This window comes from Lissotriton helveticus, chromosome 4_1 (genome assembly GCF_964261635.1).
Source record: "Lissotriton helveticus chromosome 4_1, aLisHel1.1, whole genome shotgun sequence".
NCBI lineage: Eukaryota > Metazoa > Chordata > Amphibia > Caudata > Salamandridae > Lissotriton > Lissotriton helveticus.
The window spans coordinates 795,512,962-795,532,229 of record NC_136063.1 but is presented as its reverse complement, the minus strand read 5'-3'; the positions used below and the strand labels follow the sequence as shown (position 1 = coordinate 795,532,229).

The 19,268-nt window shown below is 48.2% G+C and overlaps 1 protein-coding gene across 7 annotated transcripts in view; it reads left to right on the top strand.

Moving 5' to 3' along the window:
• GREB1L (GREB1 like retinoic acid receptor coactivator) overlaps positions 1-19,268 on the top strand; it is a 575,070-nt gene that overhangs the window by 346,545 nt on the left and 209,257 nt on the right. For all 7 annotated transcript variants that reach the window (XM_078687443.1, XM_078687441.1, XM_078687437.1 and 4 more), the window contains exon 5: positions 16,872-17,048. In XM_078687443.1, coding sequence (XP_078543569.1) covers positions 16,872-17,048 — 177 coding nt within the window. The remainder of the gene's footprint in view (positions 1-16,871; positions 17,049-19,268) is intronic.

Genomic DNA, 19,268 nt, shown 5'->3' with positions numbered 1-19,268 from the left:
AACAAGCATTTACAATGCAATAGGTCTCGCAGCATTAAAGTTTGAGCTATTGGCATTGTATATTACAATGTGTTGCATTAATTTGTTATCAAACTCTGAATTGTTTTATAAAGATGATTTGCAAACTGTCAAATGTTGCTGAATAGTAAGCAACGTTGTGAATAATATTGTTTGCTAGTCATCCTTGGGTACCAGAGTACTTCACTTGAGGCAGAGGTATTATCTTTAGACTACAGGTGCCGGTGCCGCTTGAGCTAGAAACAGGGCCAGCCACTCACTACTCTGCACTCACTACTCTGCACTCACTACTCTGCACTCAGCACTCACTACTCTGCACTCACTACTCTACTCACTACTCACTACTCACTACTCTGCACTCACTACTCTGCACTCGCTACTCTACTCACTACTCTACTCGCTACTCGCTACTCTCACTACTCACTACTCTCACTACTCACTACTCTCTACTCTCACTACTCTCACTACTCACTACTCTCACTACTCTGCACTCACTACTCTACTCACTACTCTACTCACTACTCACTACTCTGCATTCACTACTCACTACTCCCTACTCACTACTCCCTACTCACTACTCACCACTCTGCACTCACCACTCTGCACTCACCACTCTGCACTCACCACTCTGCACTCACCACTCTGCACTCACTAGTCTGCACTCACCACTCTGCACTCACCACTCTGCACTCACTACTCACTACTCACTACTCACTGCTCTGACAAACATCTCTTTATGGTTCCTCTCAATCAAAGCAGCATCGAGGTAAAGTTGCACAGACAGTGGGTTTAAAAATAAAGCGCTTCGGACTTGCTATTCGCGGCTAAACGAGAGCAGTTGTTTCCCACCCATGCTGCAGGGGCTACAGAATAAATAACAGAATAAATAACAAAAAACAATCGTTGCTTCTAATTCTGATAAAATATATCTGTAAACTCCGATGTATATTAGGAAGAGTCCAGCCATGCCTTAGTATCAACGTTTAACAAAGTCATATTTTGTCAAATATGCAAACAGTGTTTTAAAGTGATAGGCAGCTAAAAAGAAAACTTAGTTTAGCAAATAGATGGTTTAATAGTCTCTCCCCTACAACTTTACTTGCATCTTGTAAAAAATAGATGGGTCTGCCGACTGGTGCATTAAAGACTTTTTTCAGACTTAAATGTTAGCAAACTTAACGAATTTTGAAAATTGGTGCGCGGGCTAAGCAGCTTACTGAAGAAAAGCACTCGTGTGTCTGTGTGCGTGCACGTGTGTATGTGTGTGGGGGGCTGTATGTGCGTGCGTGCATGGGCGCATGTGTGTGTGTCTGAGAGAATGCAGCGAGCGCGTTCGCGTGCGCGGGCTTGTTTGAAATCGCCTCCAAGGCGATGCGCGCGGCCAGGATTGTCTCCTGGAAAGGAGACACGGCCACAAAAAGCCAGTGACAGTGTGATGTACGCTCTCGCCCAAGCACGCCTTTGTAACTGTAATGAAAAATGCTTTGCAAACCATCAGCAATAACAAGCCCATACTAAATGAATGTCAGCGCTGCACACACACGCTTCCAATGCCATATAACGAGGTACAAAACAATATTCCGCCGTGTGATAAAATACAATAAGTCTCGCCACTGGCATCTCCGTGTGCACAATAAATTACAAAAGTTAGAGAAAAGACAGTGTCCCGCATTCTGATGCTTTACAAGCGCCCGGGCTCAATTTCAACTTTGCAACTCTGCTTATATAATTTTGTGCGACCTAATAATGGATTTTGTATACCACGTGCTTCAGTATACCCAGCGTATGTGTGGTCGCTCGGGCGCTGCTGAGTCTGTGCACCATGTGATTTTCTGTGTCTATGCCCTAGCCCAGATTCTAGCGCCTAGAGTCTAGGCGCTTTCTCTGCAGGCCATTTAATGGAATGCGTGATTTTGCATAAAGCCCTCCTACCGCGCCTGGCTAACTAACACTGGGCGGCAGTGAACAAAAGATCGAGGCACTCTTTGGCAGAGCCAACAGTTTTTAAGCTTACCCCCAACTTCCGTCTGTGTGCGTTTCATTACCATACGAAAGACAACGGCCAGCACTCCCCGCTCGTGTCAAAACAAACCGGAGAGCAGGCTATACTGAGGCGTCTAACGGTACTGCTAAAACAAGTGGCGTAACCAATTACAATTTGGGCACCATATGTTACGTTGTGAGTTCCAACACCAATTCAATAGAGCTAACCAGGGGGTAAAAAACTGTCTTGTTAATTCCAAACGGTCTTCGCATTTCTTTCTCGTTCTGCTTCCCCCAACAGTTTCCATAACGCGCCATTAAAACACCCCCGTCGTTTGCCTGCTCCTACCTTACCTCACCTTTTCTGCACACACCCTGCCATTTTCTGTCTGCCCTAACTGTTGAATGCTCAATATCTACAAACTTCCCCGATGGCCTGGCCTGTTTTCTCTCCCCATTTATACTTTCATTACCTACTCCTTTTCCTGGCTTTCTGGAAGCCACTCGCGCCACCACAACCCGATGTAAAACTCGTGCCACCCACGCTTTTCTCTGCTTGCGTTCCATCCCTGCCACCACCAGCCGCCCACCTGAATCTACCTCCCCGTCCACATTTTCTTTGGTCTTTATTTACGGTAGAGATTATGCCTTGAATAGATGCATGAAAATCACTTCTTTCTCGTCCTGAGACTGAGTTGGAACATCCCACAGTGAATTTACGGTTAATGTCCCTTCGCAGTTAGCGTTAAGTTGTAACCTTTGCGTGAGTACCGGAGTGGAAAGTGGAAGTGGGGCAGGACCCTCTCATCGGATCGCTTCCAACCCAAGCAGATAACAACGGCATGGCTTGAGAGTGGCTTTCCTCGCCTCGAGGGCTGCAAACATCGCAGTGCAAGGGAAAGGCGGAAGGCCTGGGAGTCGTGGAAATGCGCTAAGGAGACCTCCATGGTGCACTTAAGTAGCCAGGCTCTGGGTGCACTTAAGTAGCCAGGCTCTGGATGCACACAAGCCGCCCACGCTATACTGAATGAAGGCCTATACTGCCCCTGAAGAGTAACAATTCGCCTGTAAACAAGGGCGGTAACTCGCATTGCAAGGCCGGCGGCAGTAAAGTGCTCCCGCTCTCGAGCCTGTTTACTTGGCCTGCTGGCCTCCACTGACCCTCCCCTCCCCCATGCACCTGTGCATACTTACCCCGAGGTGACCCGCGCAGAGGCCGGTCCTTGGCGGGCTGGTCCGCGGATTTCTGGGCCCCCGCTCCAGCGGGCTGAGAGGGGAGGGGTCCGGCTCCAGGTGTACTCGCCCACCACTGCCCTCAAATGCATTTATGTGACCTCTCGGGGGCCGACACTGGGCCCCTTCCCCTGAGCGGGTCCCGCGGCGCGCCAGCCTAGAGGCGAAGGACGAGACACTGCCTCCTACGTAGAATAAAAGGCCTACCGACCTACTCCGTAGTGACAGCGCTTTCATTAGGTACGCACAAAGTGCATACTTATTCAAACACGGCTCACCCGCTGGCCGCTGCACGTTTGTTCTCTGTGTGTTTAGTCACGACTCCAACACTGCGCCCGGGCCTCCTGGAACCCAAAGCTCTCTTTGCCTCAACACTTCCACACATGGTTTCTACACTTCGAGCGTTTCTTCTAAACATGAGCGACAGGACGAGCGGATTATCCTATGCATGCCTATTGCAACACGTCTCCATTAGTACATATGTATACATTAGCCTTTTCGGGACACATACTAAACAGATTATCTCGGGGGGCGAAGGGGGTGCATTCAACGAGAATTCCAACCCTCATTTTCAGGCTCTTGGTTTTACGGACTCAGACGCTGCATTGTGGGAGTTGAAGTCTGTCAATAAAGCCCAAAGCTAAAAACACGTCGGTGTCAAAAGTTAAAGCAGATTTTCTAATCTTTTGAACTTTTTTTTTTAACTAACCTGCAGTTTGGGTCATAAACAACTACTAAATGATACGCGTGAAGTTAGGACACGTGAGCAGCCAGCGACTTCTCGGCGCATTCTTTTAAACCCCTAATCTACCAATCTTGGGGAAATTCTGCATCGTGCTAAAGGAAGTTTAACGGGCCAGAAGCGACCATGATGACGGTCCACAAACGAATACATTTTGAGCACCGGTTACTTGTAAGCGATAAACTAGGGATGGGCCTCCAACACCCAGCTACTCCACACACAGCTATACAAACTCCTTCCGCGATGTGTCCGGAAGTCAGGCAAAGTCGCCTGTGACGGGGGCGGGGCTGCGTCTGCACCGGAAAAGAAGGCAGGCGGAGTGAAAGCGTCTCGGGACGCCAGAAGGAGAGCGGAGTCCCTCTACATTGAACTGGTAAGTTGAAAAGAGGGGGGGGGGGGCTCGGTGCACTCGTGTGTGTGTGTATGATGTGTGCGACGGCGTGTGTGTCTGTGTGTGTATGTGCATGCGTGTGTGTGGTGTTTTGAGCTTCCTAGGAGACAGCGCCTGGCCGCAGCGCTCGTTCACATGCGCGTGTCAGTTTGGAATCGCCTCCAAGGCGATGCGCGCGGCCAGGATTGTCTCCTGGGAAGCTCACATGCCAACAATAGGGGCTCGGCGGAGACGCGCTTCGCGCGGCTAGCCGAGACCTAAAAAAAGAGTAAAAAGTGGCTGTCAGTAATATTTGTGTTCCTGGCAACAGAAAAAGAGCTATCAAATCTAAGGAAAAACAGCTATTGTGCATAACTTGTTAAATCACGTCCTTGGATTCAAATGGTAAATTATTCCAGCACTAAATGCTGTTACCTTCCTGAGTAATGTTAATTTATTTTTTCCTTTGCTCTTTAGTGGGGAGAGTCTCCAATTGGCCACCCACAAGAAATGGTGTGTGGAGAATAGTTGTCAGACTTTGAATGTGCTGCACATACCTTGTTTTGGGTTGCTTCCTGCAAGAGTTTTTTTGGTGACTGCAAACAGAATAATGTGGTTGCCCACTGCTTGGAATTGATTGATGGGTGTGGGGCTCCTGTTCTGTCTGTAAAATATTCACTCACACAAGCCGCGGGTTTCCCCCAGATACAAATGCTGATGGGGCTGGAAGCAGCCATCTTGTTTCTGCGTAGTGCAGGGAGGGCTCTTTTCAAGGATCCAAGCAGGGGTCCCAAATCGCCCTGAGCTTACAGGGGTCTCCCAGGGTGACCATCATCTTTTAAAAAATATATTGAGAAGTTTTTACATAGCGCCTACAAGAAGCCATTAGCAGTTGACAGAGATGCTCACAGAAGGTTTAGGGACCAAGTAGGGGCCCAGAGACAACAAATTAAAGAACTTGCATAAAATAAAAAAGCATTGTCCACCCAGGGAGTCGATGAATAAATTGGTTGACTTATGAAGAAAGAGGCAGTGCCACTAAAGAGGTGCCTCGGTGGGAGAGAGGCATCTGCAGCCAGCTATCCTCTGACGTGGTTTACTGTACCTTTTGTTGATTCCAAATTGCATGCTCCGGTGGTACATGCCTTCATGTAGTGTAGACTGACCTATGTAAATAGCATATGGTAGAGTGGAAAAATTCCTCAGTCACCTATAGCTACAACCAGTGGAATGATGCAGCAGACAAAGCCCAAAGTATGTGGCTGGGTTGACTAAATTATGCGGCAAGGAACGGCAAAATATGTGACATAATGTGGCACATTTTGTGATACTATTACTTTATTATTTGTACAGCTGGTAAGAGTGTCTAGGAAAACAGTTCACCTTATTAGTGCCAATTTAACAACCAAATGTAGCAATAAGCAAACGAAAGAACACCAGTCAACCTTTGCAAAAAGCATTCTGGTGCGCAGGCACCCTACTCGCCATTTAGAAAAAAATAAAAACATTTTTGATCTGATTGAGTTAGGAACAATTTTTCTTTGTTTAAAATCTGCATTTTATGCATCAGATGATGGATTATGTTATGTGGTACATGCTGAAAATATTTGTGGCCGCAGAATTGCATCATTCCTGTGACCCTGCCTATAGCTTATCCAGTATGCAGCTGCTGAATTCATTAGAGTTTGCAAGAAATGGTAATACACTGTTCGTAGCATGTGTTTTTGTGGATAACCATTCTCTTCATAATATTTCCGCAATCTTGCCATGACCTCACTGGTTCCCGTTTAGGAAATGCACCATCTTTCAATCATTAACATTCATCCACTAAGTAGCATATTTATCCTCCTCTCCTTCACTTCCCGTAAAATGTATCAGTCCTTTGCTCCTTAAGACAAGCAAGCCCATCTCCTTCAACAAATTCCTTGTACTTGGAAAGTTTGCACACGAGACAAGTCTTTCTCCACTGCAGCATCCCAACTCTAGAACCTGCTGCCTCTCCAACTTCGCTCTCAGCCTTCTTTCACTATTTTCGGAAACATTTAAAATGTGTTTATACAGTTGGTAATTTCCTCCTTCATTCTGCTGCATATAATTTACTGACCTTCGCGCCAAGAAGCCGTTGCAAAGATGTGCTTTATCGATACCCTTTATCCTATTGAGAAGTAGCTGAATATAGGGATACCGTGGGGGCTGTTAGTGTGTTCGGTACTGGAGAGTGACCTCCAAACCTCTCCAGACATTTGATAACGTGGTTCTTTAGTCTAAATCTAACAAAATCACATTAAAAGGTCTTGGAAACGCATTTTTTTTCATTCTTGGCATAGATGTAACAATGTTAGCGTGCATCATGTTACGGACTGCAGTCATACACCGTATGAACTCTCCTTTCTTCCTCCTCCAATATGTGTCATAGTCAGAGCCACTGGAATTAGGCGATTCCACTGGTGAAACTTTTTTCCGCATTATTGTAGATTTGCTGCTTTTACCACACAATTCATCATCTGTAGGTTTTACCATAAAACATTTTTCTATCTCAGACAGATCAAAAGTTATCAAAAACTTGATGAATGGGTTTGCGCGGAGCGAAGAGCCCTTTGCAACCATTAATTGAGCATCTTGGATTGCTTTTTCTGTATTTGGTTGTTAAACTGGTACTAGTGAGGTGAAATCTTTGCCCAAACAGTATTACATCATGTAGACGTTTTAAAAAATAATCAAGTAATAGTAGCTATAAATGTGGCACCATGCGCCACATAATTTTCTTTTTCATACCGCATAATTTAGTCAACCCTGCAGCGAAATGTTGTATTGTATTGTAATTGCATTTATATAGCGCTTACTACCCCTGATGAGTCGAAGCGCTTTTTCGGTGGGTAGCACGCTACTCCCGGACCCATAGCGGATTAGTGTTGAATTAGTATAGTGAAACATGCAAGTACATATTAAGTGGTGGATAGGTTAGTCAGTTATTTGGAATGATAGCAGAAGGATAGAGGAGGAAAAAGGTTTGTATTTATTTATCGCTCGCTTGTTGACGCACGCTATTCAGGAAGCCTATAAAGGATTAGTGGTGAATTAATATGGTGAAATATGATAAGTACGAAATTATGTTTTCTTGCTACCCACAATTCTCTTGACAGCCAGGGTCATGCAGGAGTACCATTCCCTTCGCTCTGCCCCCATTTACCCATTGTATTTCCATTTTGCTTGTGTCTGGTTCTCAGCAGACATTTCCATTGCCTTTGCGTGCATTGTAGGAAAGCATGACAGACATTTTTGGTTGAAAGAGATTGAATATCTCCAAATCCCCCACAGACCGGTAAAGGGCCAGTGCTGTAATGCCAGAAAATTCAGAAAGAACATCTAGTGCTCTGGACTCGAAGCAGCAGCACTGGTGACTCAGAATTCCGGTCACAGGGTTTGCCAATCACGTGTGCATCGCGTTTGTGCTGCTAATGGTATTGAGCAAACCGAGGCTCCCTAGTGGGGGGAAAACATCATTTGGGCCCCCTTTGAAGTTTTCACAATTATTCTATTAAATTGGCAATGTTTAAATATGTCTAGACTTTTTTGAACATTACATTGAAGTTCTGCTCCTGTTTTAAAAATCCAATCAAATACATGATTGCCAAACACACTATTCTGGTCAGGCAGGCCTTACTAACATGTAGAAGTATCCACAGTGAGATTATTAGAAATGGGAGTGGGGGTTTTGAATAATATTTGGAGGCCCTCCCCTTTTGACATATGCTCCCAGCTAGGATACAAATGACAAAAGATGTAAGTGACGGCCTATTGCAGAGCGGTTTACTGCCGCTCATGTTTTTTTTCTGCTGGAAACAAAGCACTGTTATTAGCATAATGTTACTCATGGCCAGAGCCTGGTGCACTTGAGCCCCCCACTAGGGGTGCCTGCGCCCCAGTTTGAAATCCTCTGCTCTAGACACTAGAAAGTTGAAAAGCATGCATTGGCACTGTAAGAGAGGCAGTCCCGTTTCAGCCCCAGACGAAAACGACGTATATATCCTAGCCTTTGTCTCCCATGCCTGACAAAAGGGGACCTGGAGAATTGTTGTCTTCTAGATGGCATGCACACGCTACAAGTTTAGTATCTGATTACAGCTCTGAAAGAAATAATGAATAAACGTCATTGCAAATTGCAGAACAACTGACAGAATCACTACATACACATGAACTTACCTTCTCTTGAAGCCCTACTACCGCAGTACTATCTGAAAGGCAGGAGAAGTATAATGCTTGCCACGTTTCTAGCATTACCAACTCAAGAACCACGACCAAACTGGAGTAAAAGATTCAGCATCAATCCAAAATGCAGATTTTGCACATGCAATAAAGAATAGTTTACACAGTTACTATTCTGGTACCCGGAATTTGGGTTTGCCCACCTGTTTCTCTTAAAACCTATGTTTTTAACATAAGGAATACTGACCCGCAACAAGGAACTCAACAGACATAATGGTTCTGGCTCGATATGGGAAATGTTTTAATATAATGCAATAAAACGTCAAAGCCTGGAACCAAACAAGGCAGCCGTGATTATTCAACTATTTTAAAGAATGTTTTATGAACGGCCAAAAGACAGCCGAAAGGCTCTGGACTTCCCATGTAAAATATTTGCCAAGTCTGCACTTGAAGATAAACATTATGTGAATTACAGTAGCGGAGTGCAAACCATATATATATCATATTTGTTTGTGTGGATTTTAACATAAGGCATTTGAGTAATGCTTTTAGTTAGTCATACACATTAAATGATTTATTCATTAATTTGTTCATGTTATTACAAGGTATCTGGTAATTCCCTTTCGTGCAAAGATCAAGACTAGAATTAGAACACTAATTGTACACCAGGGGTTTTTGCCAGTATGATTTTCAGGTAAAATTGGGAAAAAATCTTGCAGACATATCGCATGAATTTCCATTTTTTTACTTCACAGAAAGGAGGAAGCGTGCACAATTTTCACAGTATATCCCATTTCGATGTCCTAAAGTTGGAGTCGGGTGTAAATAGCGTACCTGGCAAATACTGGGCTCCATGCAAACTATATTTACCGAGCGTACAGTTTGCACCCATCTGACATCACAACTTTTAATGATGGCCTGAGACTTCTAAGTCAGTTTTGCACGATCACAGATACATCAGCGTGTGCCTTTTGGGTGCACCCTTGGAAGTATCTGAGTAATTGTTAGACTTGAGTATAAGTATCTCGCCCCTCTCCTCTCTGTTTTGAAAAATCTGTTTATTAGCAGAGTGTTCAGAGCAACAGTACAGAATTGTTATCATATGACATATCATGAAGTAATGAAGCTCTTCCGGGCTTAATAACAGTAGGTACATTATACAGTTTAACTTTTGTTGTAGTTTCAAGTAGTTGAACAAACCCCTCAAGAAGTGAAAGAACTCCCTCCCGCCACCCACAAGAAGAAAACCCACCCTAGACACTCTCTTTGTACATACTTATACATCAGTTAGTACCAGGTTGCACCCAACGAACAGATCTGATCAAATATGCATTTTTACACAACCAGTCAGTGGCATAAGCAATAGTATCACGGGGTATCACGTATTACAGTCTAGTGCAATACGTTTGTGCATGGCACATGGAAGCCCACCGACTGTAGGACACATTTCAGTTTACGGTATTGAAATATCAGACTCATCATCACCCCCTGCCTCGAACCTCCCCAGAATGGTAAACCAGTCCAATGAGATCGGTGTTTTCCTGAGACCTCTGCGTTCTTCACGCTGTAGCGCCTCACCCTCTGCCTTGCCCCAACGTATCACTTCCGTTTTCCATAATTCGGGGTCAGGTGGCCTGGGAGACTTCCACCTCATCGTGATGGCACGTTTCGCAAGTAACATGGCTACATCAGCAAAACGTGTTGCTACGCTCCTCTTACGCGCTGCTGGGCCCAACCCTAGGAGCGTGTATTCCAGGGTGAGCGTCTGTATCAAAGCACCTGCGCCCATGAGCGAGTCATTAATAGTAGTCCAGTAATAGCCTAGTTTGGGGCAGCTCCACAACATGTGTGTCAGTGATGCATCATCTATAGCGCATCTAGGGCAGGTGTCGGCTGCGTTGGGGAACATAGCGTGTATACGGTGTGGTGTTAAATATGCTCTATGCAGGACCATTAGCTGGATGAACTTGAATTTGGGGTTCCTAGCTACTTTTTTGGGGAATTGAAGGATCCGCTCCCATTCCTTGTCCCGTAGTGGCCTCCCTATATCACCCTCCCACTTGGTCTTGAGAGGCGACAGTGAGATCGCCCGTCCTGTTCTAATGCTAGCAGTGAGCCATTTAGTTAGATAACTTCCCATTCCCATGAGATACTGCATCGTCAGTAAGGGGTTCGTGGGTGGTTCTACTCCCTCGGGCGCCCATCTTCCCAGTACATATCGTCGGAGGCCAGCATGCAGAAGGAACGATCCCCCGGGGACGCCATGTGCGGCCCTGAAGTCTGCAAAGGAAAGCATCTGCCCTTCAGCAAAAAGGTCTCCTACGTGTGTTACACCTGCGTCTTGCCATGGCACAAGTTTGTGAGTTGTGAGCGGTCCCGACCCCAGGGGTATACCCAGTAGTGGAATTGTGGGGGCATATGATGACATCGGGCCGTGTACTTCATCGCCTTCCGCCAGTAGTGAACCGCAAGTCGGAGAAGCGGTGAGGTGTCTCTCGGCAGTTCCGAGCGGGGTAAGAGCAGGGCATGAATTTTCCCTTTGGAGCGATCGTCTTCAATCATGTCAATCTCATGTAGGTTTCTACCAGCAAGCCAATAGGCTTGCCACTGCAGCTGACATGCAAAGTTGTAGGCCCTGAAGTCTGGTACTCCCATACCTCCTGCGCCAGTGGTGAGCTGCAACTTAGCAAGGCCTATGCGCCTTCGCCCTTGTCCCCAGATGAGTTCCGTGAGGAGTGTGTCCAGTGTCTTGAACGTCGCGGCAGGGATCAGGAACGGCAAGTTTGTGAAATAGTAGATGAGACGGGGAAGCATCACCATCTTGGAGATGGCTATTCTGCCGGCCACCGACAACCAGAATTGTATCTGAGATTTAAGTGTCCTCATAGCCCTTCCGAGGTTGCCGTCAATCATTAATTCGGCATCCCTGTAAACTTGTATCCCGAGGTATCGGAAGGTAGTATATGCCTTTTGAAACGCGTGTGGCGCGAAGGGCAGTGGCGTGGTCGAGTCAGGGGCAGCAAAGGTAAACCCATAAGACTTTGGTTCGCTTATGGTGAGGCCAGATAACGATCTAAAGTCCTCGAATATAGAAGGGATAGGGTCCAGGTCGCCCCGCAGATCATGTAGGTATAGGATAATATCGTCAGCATAGGTGGACACTATATGAGTTGTCTCACCCCTCCGAATGCCACTGTGGGGGGCCACAGTCCGGAGTTTACAGAGCAGTGGTTCAAGTGCCAGGATGAAGAGGAGCGGGGAGAGTGGGCAACCCTGCCTGGTACCTCTCGCTATGGCTAGGGGACCTGAGATGTATCTGGATGTGCGTACCCGAGCCGTGGGGTGTGTGTATAGCAGCTTGACCCACGCGATATACTCGGGAGGTATCCCGAACTTCGTGAACGCAGCAAACATGAAATCCCATCTGAGGGAATCGAAGGCCTGCTTCAGGTCCAGTGAGATGCATCCCTCAGAGCCCATGTCTGTCGGGTCTCGTAGCATCAGTTGGGCTAGTCGTCTAAGATTCATGGCCGTGCTCCTGCCCGGTACAAATCCGCACTGGTCAGGGTGGATCAGTTGCGGGATGTATTGTGCCAGTCTCGTCGCTAGCACTTTACTCAGAATCTTGTAGTCGGTATTAAGGAGAGATAAGGGTCTGTAGCTAGCAAGGCGCAGTCCATCCTTACCTGGTTTTAAGAGGGAGGTTATCAAAGCTTGGAGGGAAGACTGCGGCAAGTAGGCAGTCCGCAGCGCTTCTAGGTAAATGGCACGGAGGCGCGGGGCTAGTAGGTCTATGAATGTGGCATAGAACTCGGCCGGCAGGCCGTCCGTCCCAGGGGTTTTGTTTCTCGGAAGTGCGCGTATTGCCTGTTTAATCTCCGCAACAGTAATGCTACGCTTCAGATCGTCGCTTTGCCTGTCAGTGAGTTGGGGTAGTTCTAAATCCCTCATGAATCCCTCAAATGCGGTCTGTGAGAGGCAGCTGTGTGGGCTGTAAAGCGTGGTGTAATAGTCCTCGAAAGCGGCGTTGATTCCGGCTTGAGTCGAAACTAGTGTGCCTTCTTGGTCCAGTATTTCTAAGACGGGATGGTGCACTGGGGAGTCACGTATGATACGGGCCAGCATAGTGCCCGACCTGTCTGCCTGTGTGTGCTATCTAGTTGTGTATTCCCTGTAGTCTAACAATCTCAGGTCTTCTAGCAATGCAGCGTGTTTTACATGCGCGTCCTGCAGTGGCGTGAAATGTGTGTTTGTGCCCGCAGCTTCACACTCCAGCGTTGCCAGTCTACCCTCCACTTCTTTCAGATCTTCAATCACTGCCCTCCTCATGCCCACTCTAGTGGCCATCGCTTCCCCTCTGATAAAAACTTTAAAAGCGTCCCATTCTATTTGTCGGGAGCTGGCAGTATCAGTGTTCATGTCAAAATAACTCTCAATGGCATCCGCCACAGTCGACCTGAAGACTGCATCTTCCAGCAGCTCCGTGGGTAATCTCCAAGTCGGGATTGGGGTCGTCTGTCGGCCCCATTGCCATGTCATCTCGACAGGATTGTGATCAGAGAGGGTCTTCCCCAGGTGCTGGGCCTGAATAACCGATCCTAGTAAGGAACGGGAGCAAAAAATGCGGTCTATCCTGGTGTGAAGTTGGTGTGGCGGGGAGAAAAAGGTATATTCCCTGTCCTGTAAATGTGTACTGCGCCATTCATCTGCCAGACCCCATCCCTCCGCCCATTGTGCCAGCGCATCCGCCTGTCTTCTGCTTTCCGTGGCGTGTAGTGGGGGGTGTGATCTGTCCAGTGCAACATCCAATACAGCATTGAAGTCCCCTCCAACCACCCATTGATGATCCGCCCAATCTGCAAGGACCCCATTGACATTTACCAAGAAATCTGATTGGCCCGAGTTTGGTGAATACACACATCCAATCACAACAGTAGCCCCATCAAGTAAGCCCCTCACAAATACATATCTGCCCTCCTTGTCAATTCTCTGATCTAGTGGCTTGAAGGGGACAGAATTACGGAGCCAAATAGCGGCCCCCCTAGAGAATGCGGAGTAGGACGTAGCGAAAAGTTGACCCTTCCACTTCTTATGCAGTTTCAGACTTTCAGCATAGTTCAGGTGTGTCTCTTGGAGGCAGGCTATCACAATTACCCTACGGTTAAGCTGGGCGAGTATCCTGTGCCTTTTGTGAATCGAACCCATGCCCCGCACATTCCAGGTGCACAAGTTATAAACATTAAGTGGCCCCATGTCTGATCGTGTAGCGTGGCAAAACTGAGCACGTGGGTGCACGCGCCTGGTACATCTTATAGCAGAAGAGGAGTGTCAAGCAAACAGTTAATCCCTGAACACTAAGGTCCCCAGGCCAACGGGCTCGAGGTCCGAACCATGATGCCCAACAGGGGCAGAAGTCAAACAGTTCCATGTGCCTGCGGTGGGGGGCGCAGTCCACTAGTGCCTTACTTGTACTGGCCTGCGGTGGCATGGCGGCCCTTAGTAAACCAAGCCCTCATGCAACCCACCAGTGTGCAAGGAATGATACAGTCAATACATTACCACCCGGAGTGCGGTCAGGATGTTGACGTTAAAACTCTTCTGCCATCTGCGCCGTGATCTTGGGGAAGAGTTGTATGCTGTCCGCTGATCCTGACACTTCCGTGTGCGTGTCAGAGTTGCTAATCAGGCCCCTGGTTGTGCCCGCGTCATGGGCGGCGAGTGCCTCTTCCGTCAATTGAACCACCGGTGTGTGGTCTGCTAGACGGTCTATAGCGGCTTGATCCGTTGGCGCTGTCCTCTGCGATGGGGCTCGTCCAGTGTCTGAAGTGGTGCTTCTCCGATCTGTGCGACCCCGACGGCCGTCTCCCCTGGCGGCCGTAAAAGGGTCCTGTGAGGCCGGCGGAGTTAGCGTTGCCTCCATCCACTCTGCTGCCTCTTCCGGCGAGTAAAAGAAGTATGATTTGTTACCGTGCAGTATCTTAAGGCGGGCAGGGAACAGAAGGGCGTATTTCAAGTCTCTCTCACGTAACTTGCGTTTTACCCCTAGGAAGGTGGACCTGGCACGCTGCACCGTGGGCGTGAAGTCAGGATACACGGAGATATTCTTGTCTTCATAGCGAATCGGCGCTTTCTCTCGGGCCACGCGTAGCACAGTGTCTCGGTCCTTGTAGTGAAGGAGGCGTGCGATCAAAGGACGTGGGGGTGCACCTGGTTGCGGCGGTTTGGACGGTATTCTATGCGCCCTCTCTACGCTGTATAGGGCCGTAAGATCTTCTGGACCCACCAGTTGCCTAAGCCAGTCCTCCACAAACTGGGTAGGGTTCCTTCCCTCGCTGCGTTCCGGAATGCCTAAGATGCGGACGTTGTTGCGGCGAGCTCGTCCTTCCGCATCGTCCTCTTTGTCCCACAGCTGCTTGAGTTGTTTCTCCATGCCTTCCTGTTTCGTCAAATGTTCCGTTTGCTGAGGTATGAGATCATTTAGCGCAAGTTTCTGTTCGGAGACCCTCTCCGCAAGTTTATTATGGTCTGCTCGGAGCAACGAGAGACCCGTCGCCATGCTATCGATACGCGTCTCCAGTGTCTCCCGTGTGGCTCGTATTTCGTTGAGGATAAGGTCAAGCTTGGCGTCCTGCGTCCCTTTCCCAGTCGGCGGGATAACGTCCATATTTGAGGAGGACAGAGGGTCTTCCGAGCCGGTGGATTGCATGTCCGTCGATGCACCGGGATCCTGGGTCCTGCCCCTGTGTCGTCCCATCGATCTAGTATGCAGTGCGGCATCGGGGTAGTCGCGTTTCTGTCCACAGATGGTATAGCCCTCAGTGCGCCGCTTCGTGTGTCTAGAATCTCCTCGCGGCCACCGGTGTCACAGCGGGGAAGACAATGGGAGTGGTGAATCCCTGGCGCCGGGTAGGGTCAATGGCGTTGTAGCGGTGGCGGCACTTCTGGTCAGTGTGGTGGCGCCCCGTGGAGGATCCTCCGTGCAGCTGCCGTGCCGGTCCCGGTGAGGTGGTGGGTATGGTCAAGAGGCTGCAGGAGGAGGGGACCGCCAGAGGCAGGACAGCAGTGTGGTGCCTCATACCTGCCCTAGTGAAGGCGGTCTTGTAGTCAGCGGCCCGCCACGTGGGCCTCTGTGCAGCCGGACCCCTCGATGCTGCTCGGGGTCTTCAGCGGTAGTGTGGTTGCAGGGGTCGCGCCGGCGCCGCGTCACGCCCCCAGGGCCGTGTCACCCCCGCTACCTTCAAGAGCTGCGGGTGGCGCCAGTGTTCGCGCCGTCTCTCTTAGGTCCTCGGGTGTCCAGGGTGGAGGCAAGATGGCGCCCGTGACACCGCCTCGGCGCCAATGCTTGTCGGGCGGAAGCCGGGCGTCCCATGCAACTGTAGCAGTCCTAAGGGCACCAGTGTCCTCCCCTCAGCTCATCCGACGCTCCTTTCCGCTGGGCGCGGGCACCACCGCGACAGCCCAGCGGGCGCAGCGCAGTCCGGCGCTCCCCCGGCCGCAATCAGGACAGTCAGGTCAGGACGGGCCCCAGGGGTTCACCAACGACCGGGGAGGCGGTCCGGCGCCGGCAGGATCAAGCGCCAGCCTCCGGCTGCAGGCGCACTCAGTTTCGCGCCCTAGTGCACCTCCGGCGCCCCCTCGGCAGTTCGCCGGCAGAGCAGCAGCAAACAGGCCTCCGGGTTAATTGAGGCCGCGGCTTCCCTCTGCGCAGTAGGCCCCAGCAGTCTCCGCAGCTCACCAGGGTGGCAGGCGGTGTCCGAAGAAGGCAGCTCGCCGCCACTGCCCGCCGCTCTTCTGGTGTAGATCCGGGCGAAAGATTGAGGTGGGTTGCGTTGAAGGTAGACAGGATTAATAGCTAGTTTCAAAGGGCTACGGACGGAGCTTCTTCACTACACGTCCGCCATGATCGGCTCTTGGCCACGCCCCCCTGCCCCTCTCCTCTCTGTACCAGTAAAACCTCATTTCTACCTTTGGACAGGCCGGTAATGTCGGTCTCTGGACACTATGCCTCCTTGTGGGGGAGGGAGGTCATGCATATGGTCCTAATTCAGAGTTTGCCCACACAACATCTCCCTCATTACAGTTTACCTCTGAGTAACTGACCTCTGCTTCAGCATGTTTAGCACCCTTTCTGTCAGAAAGGGTCTTAAGAGCGGTACAGTTTGTTTATGGGAGCTGTTGTTGGACAAGTTATTTGTCGTTGTTTTGAAACTCGTGCTCGCTGTAAACAGACCTTCATCTTGTTGTTAAACTGTTTGACTAGCTCATCCAAGACTGCATGGAAGCATGTTGAAGACTATTTTTTGTTGTTTTACTTTTCAGGTTTTTGTCTCGCTGGAAAAGACCTTCGGTTGGTGTCGGTGTGCCCGGAGCAGATCGAGGTACCAGCAGGGTTTCTTCTGGTCGGAGCTAAAACACCAAATCTTCCTGAGCACATACTGGTGTGTGCTGTTGACAAACGGTTTCTACCAGATGACAATGGAAAAAATGCACTTCTAGGTACAGTAATATAAACATCTGCATCGTTCATGCCCAATCGTTGGTTTTCCTTATTTGCAGAGGACATGTCAATGGGCTGCCCTCAGGATCTCGTTTCTTTTGAAATAATAGTTCTTTTTTATTCCTTTAACCTTTTGCTCGTGAAGTTCATATGTTGTAGTGTGCTTTGGGTAGAACATGACACACACTTCAAATCCAGCGGGCTGTTTTAAGTGAATGTTTGATTGACCTCCGAATCATCCTACTGTGTTTTCTGCTCCCATCGTTGATATTAAAAGGGATTGGAGGTCAAGTACCAGATGTCACCTCTTGCACAGTACCTTTTCCAGGTAACTGGAGATTGCAGCATCCTGGACCTCTTTGAAGTATTCATCGTGAACTGTTTTGGGCAGCCCTCTGACCACTGTGAGGAACTTATGGACTCCAGTTTTAATTGCACTGGCAACTCTATCCCGAGTGTATAATTACTTCAGTGAATTCCATTCTGAAAGATCTGTGATACTTGCTCTGTTGACCAAGCATTTCATATGACAAGTCTGCTCCACCCGAGTGTAATTGATTCCGAATGGTATTTCTTTTTGTTTCAAACTGGGCTTCATGTTTATACTTTTGAAATGCCAATAAAGAGATCTTTTTAAAATGTCCTGCTCCACCCGACTGCTTCGGTCGGACTCTGGCAAAGATGCCCCTTTTCCCTTTAAGCTAGAGTTGTTCTCTTGCAAGAGCTGGATACTGCAGAAAAGTGAAAATTATCCTAGGTGTCTCAGTGATTTATAATGTGCTGAATGCCATAGATAGACAAGCTGCAGAACTTCCAGCATTGTGAAGCTGCGATAATAAGCCTTTGAGAAGTTTGACAATTATTGCAAAGGAACGGTGGGAAAGAAACATTTCGTTTTAATCCTTTTGGGAAAATGGAGAATGTGCTGTTCTTTTCAGTGCCTTTTTTTCCACGACCAAGAGCCAAAAATGTTGAGTTATCTGCGATCCAAGACCTACGGAGATTAAGCGTGAAGTTTTCCCCAAAGTGAAGCGATACGACTGGTTTAGAAGTCTCTCTTTTCACTGACTGGATGCTCCTGTTGATCGTGTTTGTAGAACACTGCACTTTTCAATCCTGCCTGGTCCAGTAATCCATCAAAGTTTCATAGACTCTGGGTTGGCATGGTTTATTTGTTGGCTGCTACCACAGCAATGCTTGCTAGGTGATTGAGATAGAAATGGTTCGTTGTGTCATATAAATAACTAGATGGATGAGGAATTCCAGTAACGTGTCCATGCCCTGGCAAAGTGCATAAAGCTATATCCATATTTTAAGCTTCGGTGACATTTGCAGCGTTCTTCACCCTGTACGTGGCATGTCCTCAGCAAAATTTAAAAGCTGAAAAATACCCCTTTATTAAACAAGCTTGGCGAAGGCATGCTTTAAACCACAAGTAGCAAAAACATTCTGATCGATGTTCTCCTTCAGTTTTGCATGTGTCTTATGGCCTTCGAAGAGAAACCAAGGGAAGGGTTTGTCACCGCAGGAATCCCCTGTTTCTTTCATCGTCTCTGTTTCGGTAGACAGTTCCTCTCACTCTAGAACTGCCTCAGGAAGCGAGGCTGCGTAATCTTGATACTTAAGTTTAATGTATGAAGGGGCCTAGGAACCTTCTAGTAATTGGTTATGCTACATCTTACCCAGCTAAGATTCTATCTTCATGTCTCTCCAGGGGTCTTTATTGAGGTTTCATTCTGATCTCTCTGTTTATCACTGACCCTGGTTCTCTAGTTTAAACTAGGCAGCTTTTTTTCAATAAATATGGTTTACCCTAATTTTGTATGCTTTCCAGCAGTGTGCTATTCAAAAAGGGGGGTGGTGATGGACAGAGTATCTGAATTAAGCAGAACACTCCTACCCAGTCAAAAGATCAGGGCTTGATCCATCACCGTTTTTTAGCTCGCTGCACCATCCCAGTTCAGAACCCGGCTACATGCAAATTAGTCTGACCCTGGCCCAGTGCATCATTGGAACAGGGCAGACCAAACTACCAAGCCAATTCTTTACTGGAAGGTAGTTTGGTTTGCCCTGTTCCCATGATGCACTGGGCCAGGGACAGACTAATTTGCATATAGCCAGGTTCTGAACTGGGATGGTGCAGTGAGCTAAAAAACGGTGATGGATCAAGCCCTGATCTGTTGACTGGGTAGGAGGTTTCTGATTAACTCAGATACTCT